This window comes from Terrapene carolina, unplaced genomic scaffold, assembly GCF_002925995.2.
Source record: "Terrapene carolina triunguis isolate 2854851 unplaced genomic scaffold, T_m_triunguis-2.0 Scaffold231, whole genome shotgun sequence".
Taxonomy (NCBI): domain Eukaryota; kingdom Metazoa; phylum Chordata; order Testudines; family Emydidae; genus Terrapene; species Terrapene triunguis.
Window position 1 is genome coordinate 11,800,665 of NW_020664582.1, and position 15,627 is coordinate 11,816,291.

The window sequence follows — 15,627 nt, forward strand, 5'->3', positions numbered from 1 at the left end:
TTTAAAAACCCCCAACAACCTAGAAGCTCCCCCAAAATTATTATTGATGATTTTTTATCTCCTTCACTTAACCCTAGATCACAGTTTAATCACTGGAATGTATTTAATTTGCTCATGGGCAGGGGAAGGGCAAAGAGATAGACAAAAATAAACTTACATCAGATTTGATTGTGCTGCAGTGATTGATTCTACTTAAACAAACAGAACCCACCCATGAAAACAACAGCATATATCAAAAAGTAAAACCAACCAAGTTCTCACTCAGCCATTTATTTGTAGACATATGATAGTAACTGTTCTTTAGTTTAACATAGCATTTGACTCTGTTTCAACGTTCAGCACAGGAGGCAGATCAGATCGGTTGGGTATTGGCATGGAAACGGCGCTCTTGTATACAGTTACGTTAAAAGCTTTGTTTAGGTAATGGCCATTCATATCAGAAATAGTATTATAGTCATTTCCTAGAGGACTTGTAGATACAGTAAGTAGAATTGTATCTAACTAACTAATTTTTTTTTTTTGGTAGAAGTTTTGCTTTGTTTTGCTGGTTGTTTCAATAGTTGACAGGGATGTGCAAAAGGTACGGATTTGCCATGCTGATTGTGTGTTCCCTTAAACATGCTAATGACATGTAATCAAAAGTTTTCCAATGAGAAAAATTAAGTTATTTGAACCTAATATTTTCATTGTGGTGTAAAGACCCCTTTGCTTTGAGAACTGGCCTCCACAAACTGAGTAATATGCTTCAGAATTTGATGGCTGATACAACTTTTTGCCAATGCCAAACTTTACAATAATGCCATTGTGGTGTGATTGGAATCTATGTAATTATCTTTCTCTTTTTTGGTAACTTGTTTTTAAAAGCAAACAATATAACTTTGGAGGCTGATATAGAAATGTGCATAGTTGTTTCTGCCTTCAGGTATCTCAATGGAAAATCCACACCTGTTGTATTTCCCTGGTAGACAAGTACCTAGTCAGTGCTGAATATATTTGTAGATAATAATCTTTGTGAAAAAGGTTAGCTTTCTAGATAAAGGATTTGACTTTTTTATATTTTTTTGAACAATAAAGTGGCATGTAATCACTCATTTCTCAGGTATATGTTAAAAAAGAAAAAGAACACTTCTATATAATATAGACAAATTAATTTATCAATTGAGTATTAAATGATTGTAACATTTACAATTTTGACATTTTAGTTGAATAAAACTACTGATACATAGTGACCAGGTGGATTACCTGTCAGTGACATCACCATAAGCAACATCTCCTCATAGCATGAGTTTAAAAAACCTCAACTCCTTGTCCACAAAATAATCTTAAATTAATATTCCCTTAAAATAGTTTCTATTTCAAAATATCCTTTAACAAAGCCAGGATCTAAGTTTGAGATTTAAAAAAAAAAAAAAAAGTAACACTGGAAGCTGTTAAATGTTACTGCAGTTATACACACGGTTTTTCCCTTTAAATGATCCATTTTTCAAAACTTTTTATTAAGGACGTGCTTATGAGCAAATGCTGCTGAAAGAAGAGGAGGAAATTCAACAGCATATAGACCTTTCATTAGTTTTTTTTTCTTTTCTTTAAAGATAGCCGTTTGAAGCATTATTTTGTTTACAACACGCTATGAATCTGGTGGTGTGTATTTTTTTGTTTAACACCTTGAATGGCAGGAAACAGTTGTCATTTAAAGCTGTCTCATTTTTAAGTTGCTTTAAAATTGCCAGACAACTGGGAACATGCTTTTTTTTTTAACTTATGAAGTATAACAGACAGTAAACCCTGCATCTAAAAATAAGGTATCCAGGGATGAAACGAGGGGTTTTTCTTATTTCTGTGGCGGTCAGCTTTCCCTTTAAGATTACTTTAGTTAGCTCCTTCATAGAAAGCCTGCATCAATCTTTTAAGAATGTGGTTTCTTCTAGGGTTAGCACTCGTGGTGGGTGGGGTTTTTTTGTTTTTGTTTTGTTGTTGATCCTTCACAGATTTTTTTTTTTCTTTTTTTTTATTGCCCACCTGTGTCCTTTGATGGCCACTGTAAAGCAAATCGGTTAGGAATTCAATTCTAAAAAGTAATCTTTGCAGTTGTTTTAACACAGTAGTTCTAATAATTTACAAGTAAATCGTTTGGATCAGTGTTTTGTATCTTTTTATTTTGGGGGGGGGGGGGGGGGGGAGTTTTGTTTTCTTTTTGAACAAACTTGCAGATTAAGATTGTGATCCAAAATGGAGTCCATCTCTATACAAATCTATAGACTATGCCGGTAATATTTAACATCCGGTTCTTGTTGGAGAGGCACCGTCCCCAAAAGTAGTACAGAGCATCTTGTGTACCACCTAAGTTATAGTATAGAATGCACTATAGCTCATTTATGGATGAGATCAATTCAGTCCCACTCTAAATCTGACCATAGTCCGTTAGATCCTGAGTTGCTTTAGAAGATCCAGTGTGCTGAATTTTAAGCCTGAGAAATGAGGGATTAATAATTCAATGGTTTAAAAAAATTAACATGTTGATTTTCCCCTTTCTTTTCCCTCAGATTGACCCTAAAGTTGCATTTCCCCGACGAGCACAGCCTAAGGTAAGTAGGAGGATCAATAATAGGATTTTAGGCACACAGAGAGTCATTGTTGCCAGGCAGTTCAGGTTTCAAACAGGGAATTGGCAATGAAAGCTTTTAAAGCTGGAGCGCATGGCGTCTTAAGGGTATCAGCATATGGCTGTGAAACTACAGGAGAGCTGCTTTGTGTGATATTACATGTCTCCAGTTTAACTATCTCCTTACGGAGTCCCAGTCATTTGTGCCAGTCTGAAGGAGTCTTAGCTTTTTCTCATCGTAATGGGAGAGTATTGCTGTGTTACTTACAATTGTTACAGTATTTTGTACCGTATCTTGCTACAGTATTTATGAAGAGTGTTTGGTTTAAGTGCAGGGTTTCTTGCTCATTTCAGGCTGAACTTTGAACTCCTTGTCTTTGATGGGTGGGAATAAATCTCTGCCCTCATGCTTTGCGAGTTTTCTTTTGTATAACTTTTGAGACGGGTTTGGGCACTAATTAGCGATGGGTAGCGAGTTCTTGATTGGTATGAAGCTCTGAACTTTTATGAGCATTGGGTCTGCCTTTGCAAGAAGATGAACAAAGAGCTTTAAGTCTTTTATCCTACTAGTCTTATTGGATAAGTGACGTGCTCCTTATAGGGCATAATTTGTTATAATGTGGTCAGTTTCCATGTTGGGACAGACACTTTAGCCATGTGCAGAGAAGCTTTCATCTGCATGCTGTCTCTGAAATCAATATATATTGGTACTATTGGTGCTGGAGAACCTGTTTGTGGAATTGAAACAGTTCTTACTATTTAGAACTGTGTTTAGCAAAAGCGGTAGATCAGTTTTTCAAGTTCCAATATGCAATCAGTGAACTTGACTTTAGAAGTCTGAGTCTGAAAGAGAATGCACTATATTTCTACAGTTAGCTTTCCTTTCTTTTGCTTTGTCTCCACTGCAAAAACTTAATTCAAAGGGTATACAACATTGATATATATTAAAATCAACCTGGATTGCTTCTGTATTCTGTTACGGGACTGCCCCGTCATTAAGAAGTGGGGGTGGGGAGGGAGGAGAATAGGAAGCTGTAGATACAGGCAAAAAGGGAATAGTGGTTGAAATTAGATGGGGAGAGACTGCCTAAACAAGTTTAACTTAATATTTTTATTGTACATAATTCCTCATGAGAGCGAGCAATTTAATAGTGCATGAAGCTATAACATTATATACTGTATAAAGCACACATCCAGAAAAAACTCTGTAACTTAACAACTCTGGGCATATAGCAAGAGGAGTAATAGCAATTTAAAAAAAATCTACATGCAGAAATTAAAACTAAACAAATGTACTTAAACCTTTCCTTGAGGGCTCTTAGTTTCTTAAGATGTAGCTAATGCTAATTAGTGACAAAAGAGGGGGCTGGCTTATTTCTGTACTAAGCAAAGAGTTTTGTGTTATGTAGGGTTTGATAGCTTTGGGATTATGTTGTTGGAGTAGTGTTGTGTTTCACACAGTGCATTCCTTAAAGCTACAGAAGTCCTAACTAGTCTTGAAATTAAGTTCTGAAGGTAGTCTTGCCTCGTAATATTTCCCCTGAACCTTTTTTTTTAAGCATCTTTCAATTTCTAATTGCTGTCTGTACTTTCCGTATTGTTTGCAAAAGCTTGTAATGATGATAAACTTTCCCATAAGACTTCCTCTCAAAACAATGACAAATGAGCATTATGGATCTGAGTGAGTTAATTTTTTATTGTTGCCAAAAATATTCTTCCACATTAAAGATCTGAATGCAAAATCAGGTCATCTTTGCTAAGTAGATTTTTTTTTAAAAAAAGCCTTTTTTTCTTGATAGTAAACATCTCTAAGTTATTGGGCAAATGATGGAACATATGTAGGCTTCCACTCTTAGCAGGAAGCCACCATGTATGGAAAGATAAGCATATTTTGCCTACGTCTAATCCTGATTTTTATTCAGACCTCTTTAATAATGGATTCAAATTTTTGTTTAGCAGGTTGTTTTTTAGTTTTTCTTAAAAAAGGGCTTAAAATTAGAAGGAAACATAGTAAATTAGTTGTAATAAAGAACAGATTTAATATTAGTGCTGTCATAATATTTTTATATGTCTTACAAATAAAAACCTGTTTTGACCTGTTTTTTAAAATTAGCTGTTGAATTAAGGCTTTAGAATTCAGCAATTCGCCTATCCCAGTTGAGCAGTAAACGTTCAGTGTTAAAATGCAACTGTACTTCAATCTAATTAACTAGTTGATGCTTGAGTCCATAGAGATTAATGCCATTAATGAAATGTCTATCTTTTTGTGAGTTTTTTCTCAGTAGTTCATCTTCCTGTTATGTTTAGTATCATATTCATTCGTTTTTGAAACAGAAGCTTTTTGCACTCTAAAGTGATTATTGTTGAAATCTATTGGTGGAAGCTAGGTACTTGAAATGTTCCCCGTTCTCAGTCACAAGTAGCATGTAGCAATGCTTTCCTCACTCCTCTCTCAGTAGGCCTTTTGACCTGCTGAGCCAACCTTCGGAGGTGGCATGTTGGACTGTTTAAAGAGTGAATTTACTGTTTACGTTCTGTCAGCACAGAGATGGACAATGGTAACATTAGGATTATGTGCAACCCTTTGCCAGTTCACGTACTTAGCTTCTTTCTGCACTTAAATTATTTGTTTGTCTACAAATTATTTTTTAAAAGGTTTTTTTCCCTCCCCTCGTGATGCTCCAATCAAATGAATGTTTAGAGATGGTTAATTGCTGTCTTTCAAACAGGGTTGTGATAACACACTTTCCTTTGGCTCCCTTACCTGTGTCTTCAGGATTTGACACCTCAGTGATGATGCAGATTGGTGACTGAGCAAGAAGTGGCAGGCTGTAACAGCTGAAAATTCTTCCCCTCTTTTGTAGAATGACCGTAGCAGATCTCTAGGCATTTGCCTCTAATGGATTACACCATAATGTGTAATCCTACTCTTCTTGTGAAGGCTAGGGCAACTTGCAACCATTGTTTTAAGAAATTTTGCTTCAGGGGTTTAAAACTTGTTGAGTCTATAGCATATGGCTAATACTGAGATGGAGGAAATATACATATACAATCTTGCAGTTGCTGCTGTTACCAGGTAAAAATTCTGATTAATTTCCAGCTTCTGAAAGGAACGTTGCAATAGTGGAGCATTTATAGCATTACTAACCTGAAAATCTTTTAAAAAGAAAATAATATGTACACGGGAGAAAAAAGACCAAATTCTTTCATTCCTGGTGTTAACAATAAGGACACTAACAGTTGAGGGTTTTTTTATACATACATACATACATACACACACACACACACACACACACACACACACACACACACACACACACTGTGCTCCCGTTTTATCAAAACCCTATTATCCCAACCTCCTCATTATCCAAATCTCTTCCTTGTTCCCTGACAGACCGGCCCACAAAACAAATGCCTGTGTGCAACCCCCCAGTTTGCCACCCTGCCCAGCTGTCAGCATGCAGTTCTCTGACACCTGTGCCCAGTTGCCTGCATGCACATCCCCTGCCCACACCTTACCTCTTGGCCTGTTCGGCATCATATTTCGGGCTTTGGCTGCTGCAGCGGCCCCCTGAGTGCCCTGGGGACTGCAGCACTGGGATGCCCAGCTCCCTTTTCAGCAGGGCCTCTGTGCTCCCCGGGCAGCCTGCAAGAGCCAGGGCTGGGGCGTGCACCCAGCTGAGCAGCTGCAGGAGGAGCCTGGGTGCTAGGGAGTCTGTTGCCTTGCTGGTACTGCACATGTATAATGACCGCAGCGAAGTCCAGCTGTTTCTGATGGAAAGGCAGAGCATGTTCGACGCCCTCTTGATTATCCAAACGCCTGTCTATCCGAATAAAATCTATGTCCCCCGTGCTATTCAAATAAACAGGAAAAGTGTGTGTGTGTGTGTGTGTGTGTGTGTGTGTGTACACATATGCAGATGTTACTTTACTTTTTTAAGTGGCGGGGGATAAGATAACTATCAGATTTAATTTGCTGCTTCTGTATTTTCCAATGGCTGGGTCCTTCCTTGTCTCTCTTGGAAAATGTGTAAAGCGTTGTATGAAAAAGAGGCAGACAAGTTTCCAGTGGAAGCTTGACGTCAGTGGGGCTACTGTTAAGTTATGTGCCCAAGCGTTCACAGGATCAGGCCCTAGGACACAAATACTTAATATCAGGGTCCAGTGCTGCTTGTTGTGAATAGTCCTAGCAGGTGGAGTAGATTGGACCACTCGCCAGGGGGAAGATTACATATCAAAACACTATTGAGTGTAACCTGCTGATCTAAAAGTGTTATGTTTTTCTCCAGTAGATGGTCTACACAAAGGACAAGCCTACTGTTGCTGCCAGCTAGTGGAGTTACTCCTTTAGTTCAAATGATAGAGGCCTACACTCTTGGTGCTGAATATCCTGTTGTCAACCCAGAGTGGAGGTCATTGCATTTTCAGGATTGTATTTCAAATTAAATAATGCCATCCACAGATGACCTGGACACATCATCCCAGATGACAGTTCAGTCGCAAAGCAGTGAAAAGATTTTGACTGGAGAGGATTTTGTGTGTTTGTCTGGATGCGCCAGGGAAGCATGTCTCATTTCAAGCTTTTAAGAGAGCGTTGAGTATAAATGTTTCTTTATTAAAAGTAACCTGACACTGCCTTATTTCAACCTCAGATGCTAGTCAGTGGACAGATTGTCAGCTGATTTCTTGCTTTGAATTTCCGTGTGCAAATGGGCATACAGGGTTCTGTGTGGGTAGGTAGTCTCCCATCTAGCCAAGTAAGCAGGCAGATCGCTGTCTGGGCATGTGGAACGTAAGTGTGCAATCAAACACACGCGCCCCTCCATTCTGATTGAAAAGCAGAATTTTGTAGCCTTCCCTTTCATTTGGATCATGCGTTATTACGCACTAATATATTTACTAGTTACTGCAAAGCAGTAAGCTGGGAGCAAGTCCTGCCAGAATAAATATACAGGCTAGATTGTCAAAGCTGTCTAGGGGGTTTGGATGCCTACTTCCCATTAATTTTAATGGAGATCAGGTGTCTAAGTCCCTTGGATGGCTGTGTAAGTCCAAGCTGAATTGTCTGTTTTCTTACAAAGCATTCACCTTCCAGTGGCATTATGAGAGCCAAGCATTTGGTGGTTGTTCCTGTTAGGAGTTCAAGGTGCGGGAGGGGGCTCCAGGCTGGGACAGAGGAGTGGGCTGTGGGGGAGGGGGGAGGGCTCTGACTGGGGGTGCGAGCACTGGGGTGGGGCTGGGGATGAGGAGTTCAGGGCTGGGGGCAGGGGGTTGGCGTGCAGGAAGTGGTTGCAGGCTCCAGCTGGGGGTGCAGGCTCTGGGCTGGGGCTGAGGGGTTTGGGGTCTAGGAGGGTGCTCTGGGCTGGGATCGAGGGGTTTGGAGGACAGGAGAGGGATTAGGGCTGGGGCACAGGGTTGGGGTGCAGAGAGAGGCTCAGGGGTGCAGGCTCCGGGCAGCGCTTACCTGAAGCGGCTCCTGGAAGCAGATGTCCCTTCTTCAGCTCCTACATGGAGGCATGGCCACGTGGCTCTGCATGTGGCCCCATCTGCAGGCACCGCCCCTGCAGCTCCCATTGGCTGCGGTTCCCGGCCAATGGGAGCTGCGGGGGCGGCACTTGCGGCAGGGGCAGCATGCAGAGTGGAGACCCCTGGCTGCCCTTATGCATAGGAGTCGGAGGGGAGCCATGCCGCTGCTTCCGGGAGCTGCCCCTGACCCTGCTCTCCAGCTGAGTGCGTGAGTGGGGCAAGCCTCAGACCCCGCTCCCCAGCGGGAGCTCAAGGGACCAATTAAAATGGCTGGTGGGCTGGATCCGGCCCACGGGCCATAGTTTGCCCACCCCTGGCGTAGCCCATACTCGCCAAGTGTTGTGTCCTGTCTCCCTCTATTGACAGCTGGGCCACATAGAGTGGTAGATGAGCCTGCAACAGCCTGGCCTGCTGGATCTTTTAGCTCTGGCAGTTGAGGCTCACGGTTTAAGATCCAGAAGTCCTAGGTTCAAATTCAGCTGCTGATGACCCACCCAGGTTGCAGCATTAGCCATGCTCTTTAATTCATTCCACCAGAGGGGAAAAAGTAACCGAGCAATGCATGGTGCAGCTTTGCATTTGGCAACATGTCCTGGGCTTTACAAGGGTGGGGTTTTTGAGCTGGGCGTGGGGCTTTTTTTGTTTTGAGAAATAAACATTTCTTTTCAAGGTCGAACACTCCAATTGTCTATAATACCCAGAGACAGTTGTGAATTTGGGTGTAATAGATGTCTCCCTGTTATCACTGCCTAAGGATGTCTTTTGTGTTTGTTTAGCTTGTAAGCTCTTGAGAGCAGGGACTGGCTTTTTGTTCTGTTTGTACAGCGCCTAACACAAGGAGGTCCATGCCTAGGGCTCCTAGTTGCGGTGATGATGACAATGAACTTATGTTCCCTTTGACTTGCTGCTAACCAGTTGGAGATGACTGGATTGGGTTCCTTTTTGGTGGGCTTATTCCTTTCCTGCCCTTTTCTATACCTTTCTCTCTCCCCCCTCCCCCCCCCCCCATTGTTTCTTCCAAGGCACTTTTTCCCCTGCACCAACCTTTGGTGAGGGTGAGTTGGAGACAGGGTGCGGAGGAGGGAGAGGTGAAGAGAAGCAGGGTGGCCAATACCCTGGCATGTTTCACTCTGTCTCCAAATTGAGTACGTGTTGTCTGCAAAGTGCTCAGCCTTTTTCAGCCTGGAGGTCGATCCAGTAATGACTGATCTATAACCATCAAATTCATTTATTTGTCACTGCCAGTGACAGGCCAGTTAATGTAATGGATTTTTTTTTTTTTTTTTTTTGCTTTTGTTTCTGTTTTTTTTTTCCATATTTTTTTTTAAAAAATTAAAAAATTTATTTTTTTTTTTTTTTTTTTTTTTTTTTTTAGAGGAAAGTTATTGAAAAAGCATAACAAAGTATATGTGTAAGATAGAGGTATATGTTGAAGGGGGAAAAAAACAAGCTCTCTGCCTCATTAATGTATATCTAGATGCCCTTTCGGTTCCTAGTATTTATTTATTTATTATGATGTTACTATATTTCAGCTTTTACTGCTTTTAAGTAGGAAGGTATTCTGGGTCATGTAGTACGGGGAGGGAAGACACTTAAACAGAGTTCATCAGCTTAGAAAATCACACTTCTGTCTGAAAATGTTTTACCTGCTGTTGTTACAAGTAACTACTAAGATTGCTAGGGCCCTAAATCAGAAGTCTGTCCCTATTTAGCAAAGAAATTGAGCACATGCATAAGTCCCATTTAAATCTGTCAAGCACGTGCATAAGTACTTTGCTGAATCGGGGTGGATTTAAAGAGCACTCTTAAATGGAATTGTTGAACTGGGGAGCCTAGAACAGGGATTAGAAGATTACTTTGTACAGTTGACAGTACTTTGTGTATAGTCAGTTTCATGACTTCTCTTGTAAAGTTGTGATTAGTTTCACTTGTTTTCGGTGGGTCTCACCCAGAGAGAGATTTTTATTAAAACGGGGGCAGGGGAGGAGTGTTGTTAAACCACAAAAACTGGCAATCTGATGCAGGGGTAGATGGTGGTATCTAATGCTCCTTTTAATTTTTTTAAATAATTGACTAGGCTCTCTTTTAGCCTCCAATCCTGCAGACACATCCGATTGTGCTAAGCCCTGTACAAACACAGAACTAAGAGACGGTCCCTGCCCCAAAGGGCTTCCAATCTGAGTGTGAGACAAGAAATGGATACAGGCAGATGGGGGAGTGTAAGGAAACAATGAAACAATAGCAGTCAGCATGACTGGCCGCACACTTTAATCGCTTGAGTAGTTCCATTGACTTCAATGGGACTATTCATGTGGTTGAAATGAGACCCATGCTTCGCTTGTTTGCAGAGATTGGAGTTTGAGAATGTAAGCTGTTTGGGGCAGGGACTATTATGTTACTAATGTATGTACCGTGCCTAGCCACAGTCTGACTGAGGTCTCTACGGTACTATTGCAGTACAAATTCTCAAGTAGACCGGGTCCCTTTAATCCAATCAATATGCAATATCGATAAATTCACTTCAGACCCTAGGATTTCACTGATTCCCCTCTCTCCTGGGTTCTTTATCGCCTGAAGTGTTGCCTTTATTTTTCTTGATTGTAGAGAAAGTTTCAAGAATGTACTGAATCACTCCTATCCTGCACCGTGTTGTTGGGCTTTCCTAGATATTTACACATGGCTGTATTGTTGCAATCCAGTAGCTTTAATTTTTATTTAAGACCATGCTTTGTAAACTAATTACAAAGTAAGGCCCTCATCCTACAAAGATTTGTGCGCATGCTTAGCTTTACAGTCTCTGAGTAGTCCCATAAAACGCAGTGCCTAAAGTTAAACGTAAGTCTGTGTTTGCAGGATGGTGGGTTAAGTGTGTGTAGGCAGGGATGGGGGGAAGGAAGGGGTGGAATAATGGAGCTAGAATGTTTCTACCCTCTCCATCCCCCAAGCAAAGACTTGCATTAATTTCCCAAAGATTCCTGTGTACAATAGAGAAGAGGCTTCAAGCTGACTGAAGGGGCAAAGGTCCAAGAAAACTACTGTAGCAAAAACTGATGCTGAGTGACGGTAATGAGGGGACCAGGCAGGTGGGAGGGAAAATGGCGTGGGGGCAGCAGAGACTAATACCTAGTGAATTAAGTAGTTCCCATGATTTAAAGTTGTGAAGGCTTGCTGGGTTTGTTTTTCTCTGTGTGTGAATGATCAGAGATGGGACTGACCTCGTTTCCACCCCTGGATCCAAATGCCACAGAACTTGGGCAGAGTTCTGGTATGGATCCTGGCTTTGTGAGTCAGATCCATGTGTATTGATAGGAAAGTTTGCGTTCTTTTAGCTAGGGCTTTTGGTTGATTGAAGCACAAAATCTTGGACACCTCCCTTCAGTTGCCCCGTCTTAGACTTGCTAATAAGATTCCCCGCCTCCTTCAAAAGCTTTGGTCACAAAATCAATAGGCATTTTCCCATCTATATTTTATATCCCCACTACCTGTCTTAGCTTGAATTTGTTCCATGGGTCAGTTTTGCATCAGGGAGGAGGATGAGGGACATGAGACAAGAAGATGCTCTGAAAATCCCAATTCCATATCCAAACTAAAAGGCCTGACAGATTTTTCAGCTCTTTAAATGCTGAAGCAAACAGAATGCCTCTTAAATAGAGAACTACTAGGAGACTTCGTAACAATTGCTGTATAAATATTTAGTTTTTCGGAAACTTTCTGAAGGACAATTTCAGATCGTGTATAACTGTGCAAAGAGTTAAAAGAAACCAACCAACCAAGCTGAGCTTTCGCTCTGTGTCTGTGGATGTCTCAACCCTGTGTTGTGACTTAGAGATCGTGTCCAGCGCCTGCTTTGTTGAAAAAAACTTGTCCGTTTAAAAGCCTTAGCAACAGCAAATGTTTTTTTTCATTGGTCACACTAGAGGAATAGGCCAGTGCTGGAGAGGGTGGTGGTGGGGAACACGTCATGAGCAGTTTTTTCTGTTGCGCTTGCTAGAAGAATTGAAAGTTCTTATGAGAATAAGCCCTTCTCAGGCACAGTCTACCAGCATGGGCATGTTCTGAACCACTTGTCTCTCCTCCACCCTGAATCTGTGGTCTGTAACAATAGTATGCTGATATTATTATCCTACATTTATATAGCACATCTGGTGCAGGAGGATTCCAAAGTGCTGCAGATGAATAGAAGAAATGCTTCTCTTGCCAATGAAATGCCACCACTTCTGGGGCTGGGCATAGCAGATACGCCAAAGCCCCTCACTACACTATGCACATGGTGAAGCCAGGAAAGGAAGGAAAAACAAAATAAAACTGAAGGTGGAATTGAAAGTTGTACACTGTGCAAGTCGTACTCAGTGAAAAGCGCTCTTGTGGGTTTGTGGACATCAGCTGCACTGTCTGCTGAGGAACACACATTTTGCATATCACGTCTAGACCCTGGGATTCTCTAGAGGGCTTAGCACTCAGTGAGGAGGAAAGTTCTATTTAACTATATTACAGTAGCATATGGAGGTCCCAACTGAGATCAGGCCCTACTGTATCCTACAGAGACATGGTAAGAGACCATCCTTGTCCCAAAGGCGAAAGATTGGAGGGGAAACAGGCATGGAGGCAGTTAGGAGTCTAAATACCTTTTGAGGCGCTAAGCCTGAGTGTCTTGCTCAGGGTCGCATGGCGTAGCTGGGAATAGAACTCTGATCTCTTGAATGCCAGTTCAGTGCTCTAGCCTGGTCGGCCTTTTTCTGTGTTGTATGTTTGATATAGGCCATACCTATGGGGAGATCCTGTGTCCATGAGCAATGGACAGGAAATGCATTAAAGAAAACTGCACCAAGCTTAAGGAAGGGGTGGAATAACGGAGCTAGAATGTTTCTACCCTCTCCATCCCCCAAGCTTCTATCGTTACTATGGTGCCGGGGACTGAATTGATTGAAATACTCAGTTTAAAAAAAAAAAAATCAAAAATTTATGCTTGGGGCCAAAGCTGTTGCCGGTGTTGTGTTGGGCTAAGTGAGTTGTAACTGTTGGAATCACGAGGTTGGTGGTACGACTGGGTTTCTGAACAGCTGCAGCGGCAGTGAGACGCAGGGGGGGAAATTAGATAAGGGTAGGGTAGACCAGAGCAGTGTGAAAGGTAGTTTGTGGTCTGAGTTATGGCTAATGCTTATCACATGGTACTTACAAGCTAGTGCAGAGACTGGGGAGACGGGTTTGCACCAGTTGAACTGGAAGAGTGGGGGAGAATAACTCAAGTAGTGGTGCATTGTGATGTGGGGACAAATCCAGTCCCCCACCTGAGTAACCGCGGCGGGGAGAGAGGGTCCTGTCTACACTGAAGTCATGGGGTAGCTGTAGACACACCTGTGCTAGCTGTAATCTGGCTAGTTTGTACCAGAGCAGTGAAGCCACAGCAGCATGGGCTAGCTGCCTGGGTAATTACCTAGGGTTCTGGGCGAGCATGTACAGAAATCCATGAAGTCCCTTACTGCTCCGGTACCGGAGCTAGCTAGATTATGTATGTCTAGAGTGTGACTGCAGTGTAGACGTATCCTAAAAGTGGGCGCTAGAGAGATGGAAAGGAGGAGGCATGCTAAGTGGTGCTGGGTTCTCTGACCATGCTATGCCCCCTATGGAACTGAGCTGTGTGCTACATGGGGCCACGCCTTCTCCCCCCATAGGCTGACTTCTGGAATCCAGCTTTTTCCCTTGTCCAGCAGAACCACACCACTTCCACTGCATGGTGTCTTGTCATCTCCACATGCTGTAGGGAAGGGTGGCTGTAGTCTGTTCTCTTTTATGCAAACCAGGGGTATCCCCTAGTTTGGGTATCTTGATGCACGGAGCACTGGAGACAGATTACATCATAGTTGTTTGTCCTAGTTTTCCTTTTGGGTATCAGAGTGGGGATTTCCTGGCATAGTCAGTCCAAGATTCTGGTGGGTGGAGGGTTGTGGTGGTGGAAGGGAGTGAGAGAGATTTTCTTGCCGTGGTATTTGTATGTTTTTAATTCCTGACTCAATTAGTTTCATGAACTGTGATCAAAGCGGGAGGTTACAGTGGTGCATTGAGCCCAGCAAGTTATTTACCAAGGAGCAGTAGTCGTCATCTTGTAGAATGGATTTTTTTCTTTGGCCAAATCAGCAATGCCATTAATTCTCCATATGAAGTAAAAGGCTAGCTGACAGTCCTCCAGAGCGAAGATTCCCCCAAAGTTTTGTGAATGTGGCTTTGATTTCATTGGAGTTACAATTAATTAAAAGTCAGCTTAGATCTCTGAATCTGTTTGACAGGTGTCTCCAGCAGTTACTTTCTTTTCCCTCTCAATCTTATGTCTATTTAAAAAAATGCTTTAATAAAAAAAAAAAAACCATCAATGAGCGGTTACCCATCCTTAGGTTCTTTAATGCTAAAGAACCTAAGACTTTATGGGAACTTTAATTACAGACATAAACTGTGATTATCTATTTTAGATACTTTTATGGCCTCTCTCGCTGTACTATCTGAGTACCGGATACTGCAGAGAACATGTATAGAACTTTATGTAGCTGATGCCACATGTTAAAGATCTCTTGCAATGTGTGGAAAGTAAAATAAAAATAACGAGGCAAATAATTACAAAATGATGGCAAAGCAAAATATATGTATCCTTGTAGAAAAAAGTAACCTTATTGGGTCCTATCCACAATTCAAGGAACTTGGTTTACAGGGTAAACATTTTATGCAAAGATGATCAAAGGAAATTTTGCTCTTTCATAATGTTCTTAAGTATCTTTGGCAGGTGCAATTTTTCTGCTGTTGTGGGTGTGTCTCCCTTCGTTTCCTTGAAATGTTTTAAGTTTATTCCAAATGAGAGGAGGACCAACAGCATCTGTTTGTCTTCCATTCTCTAGAACTGGGGATCATTAGAATCCAGGCAGTTATATGCACACCAAGCACTCCTTGAAGTGGAACAGAGACTAGAGCAAGTCCTAGCTTGCATGGTTTGGCCACTAGTGTGGATTAGGCAGATAAAACATGTTCCTGTGTGTGGAGGAAGCTTGTTGGCTTTATGCATGAGTTCTTCCTGGTGCCTGACAGGGTTAAAGGTCTAAAATACTCTGTACTAGCTAATGGTTTGAATATCTTGCCTGTACACTGCAAAGGTGCCTGCATGTAACTTTGTGCTGGTCCTGCACCAGTGGAACTCTCAGTACAGGTATTGCCTAGATGTGTATTTAAGTCTCTCATGTGGCGGGTCTTGGACTCTAAACTCTGGCCTATTTTTTCAGAAGGCTTTTAGGCCTTGTCTGCCCTGGGAAAGTTTGGAGGTGTAATTCTCCACAGTGATGAAAACTGTAGGTATAACCAGGGCTTGGTCTTGCATTACAATTCCAGTGTTGTTACCTCTGAGACAAAAGCATTTAAGTTCCTTAGGGTGGTTTTTGAAAATCTTACCTTTCATCTTGATGTGTGCGAGTGAGAGAGGTGGTGGTTACCCCCCTTTCACAGATGGGAAAATTGGAGGC

General features: G+C 41.9%; 1 protein-coding gene across 1 annotated transcript in view; it reads left to right on the plus strand.

Moving 5' to 3' along the window:
- Nucleotides 1-15,627, plus strand: part of MSI2 (musashi RNA binding protein 2) — a 382,621-nt gene that overhangs the window by 1,573 nt on the left and 365,421 nt on the right. The window contains exons 5-6 of the mRNA XM_026656594.2: nucleotides 527-580; nucleotides 2,544-2,585. Coding sequence (XP_026512379.1) covers nucleotides 527-580; nucleotides 2,544-2,585 — 96 coding nt within the window. The remainder of the gene's footprint in view (nucleotides 1-526; nucleotides 581-2,543; nucleotides 2,586-15,627) is intronic.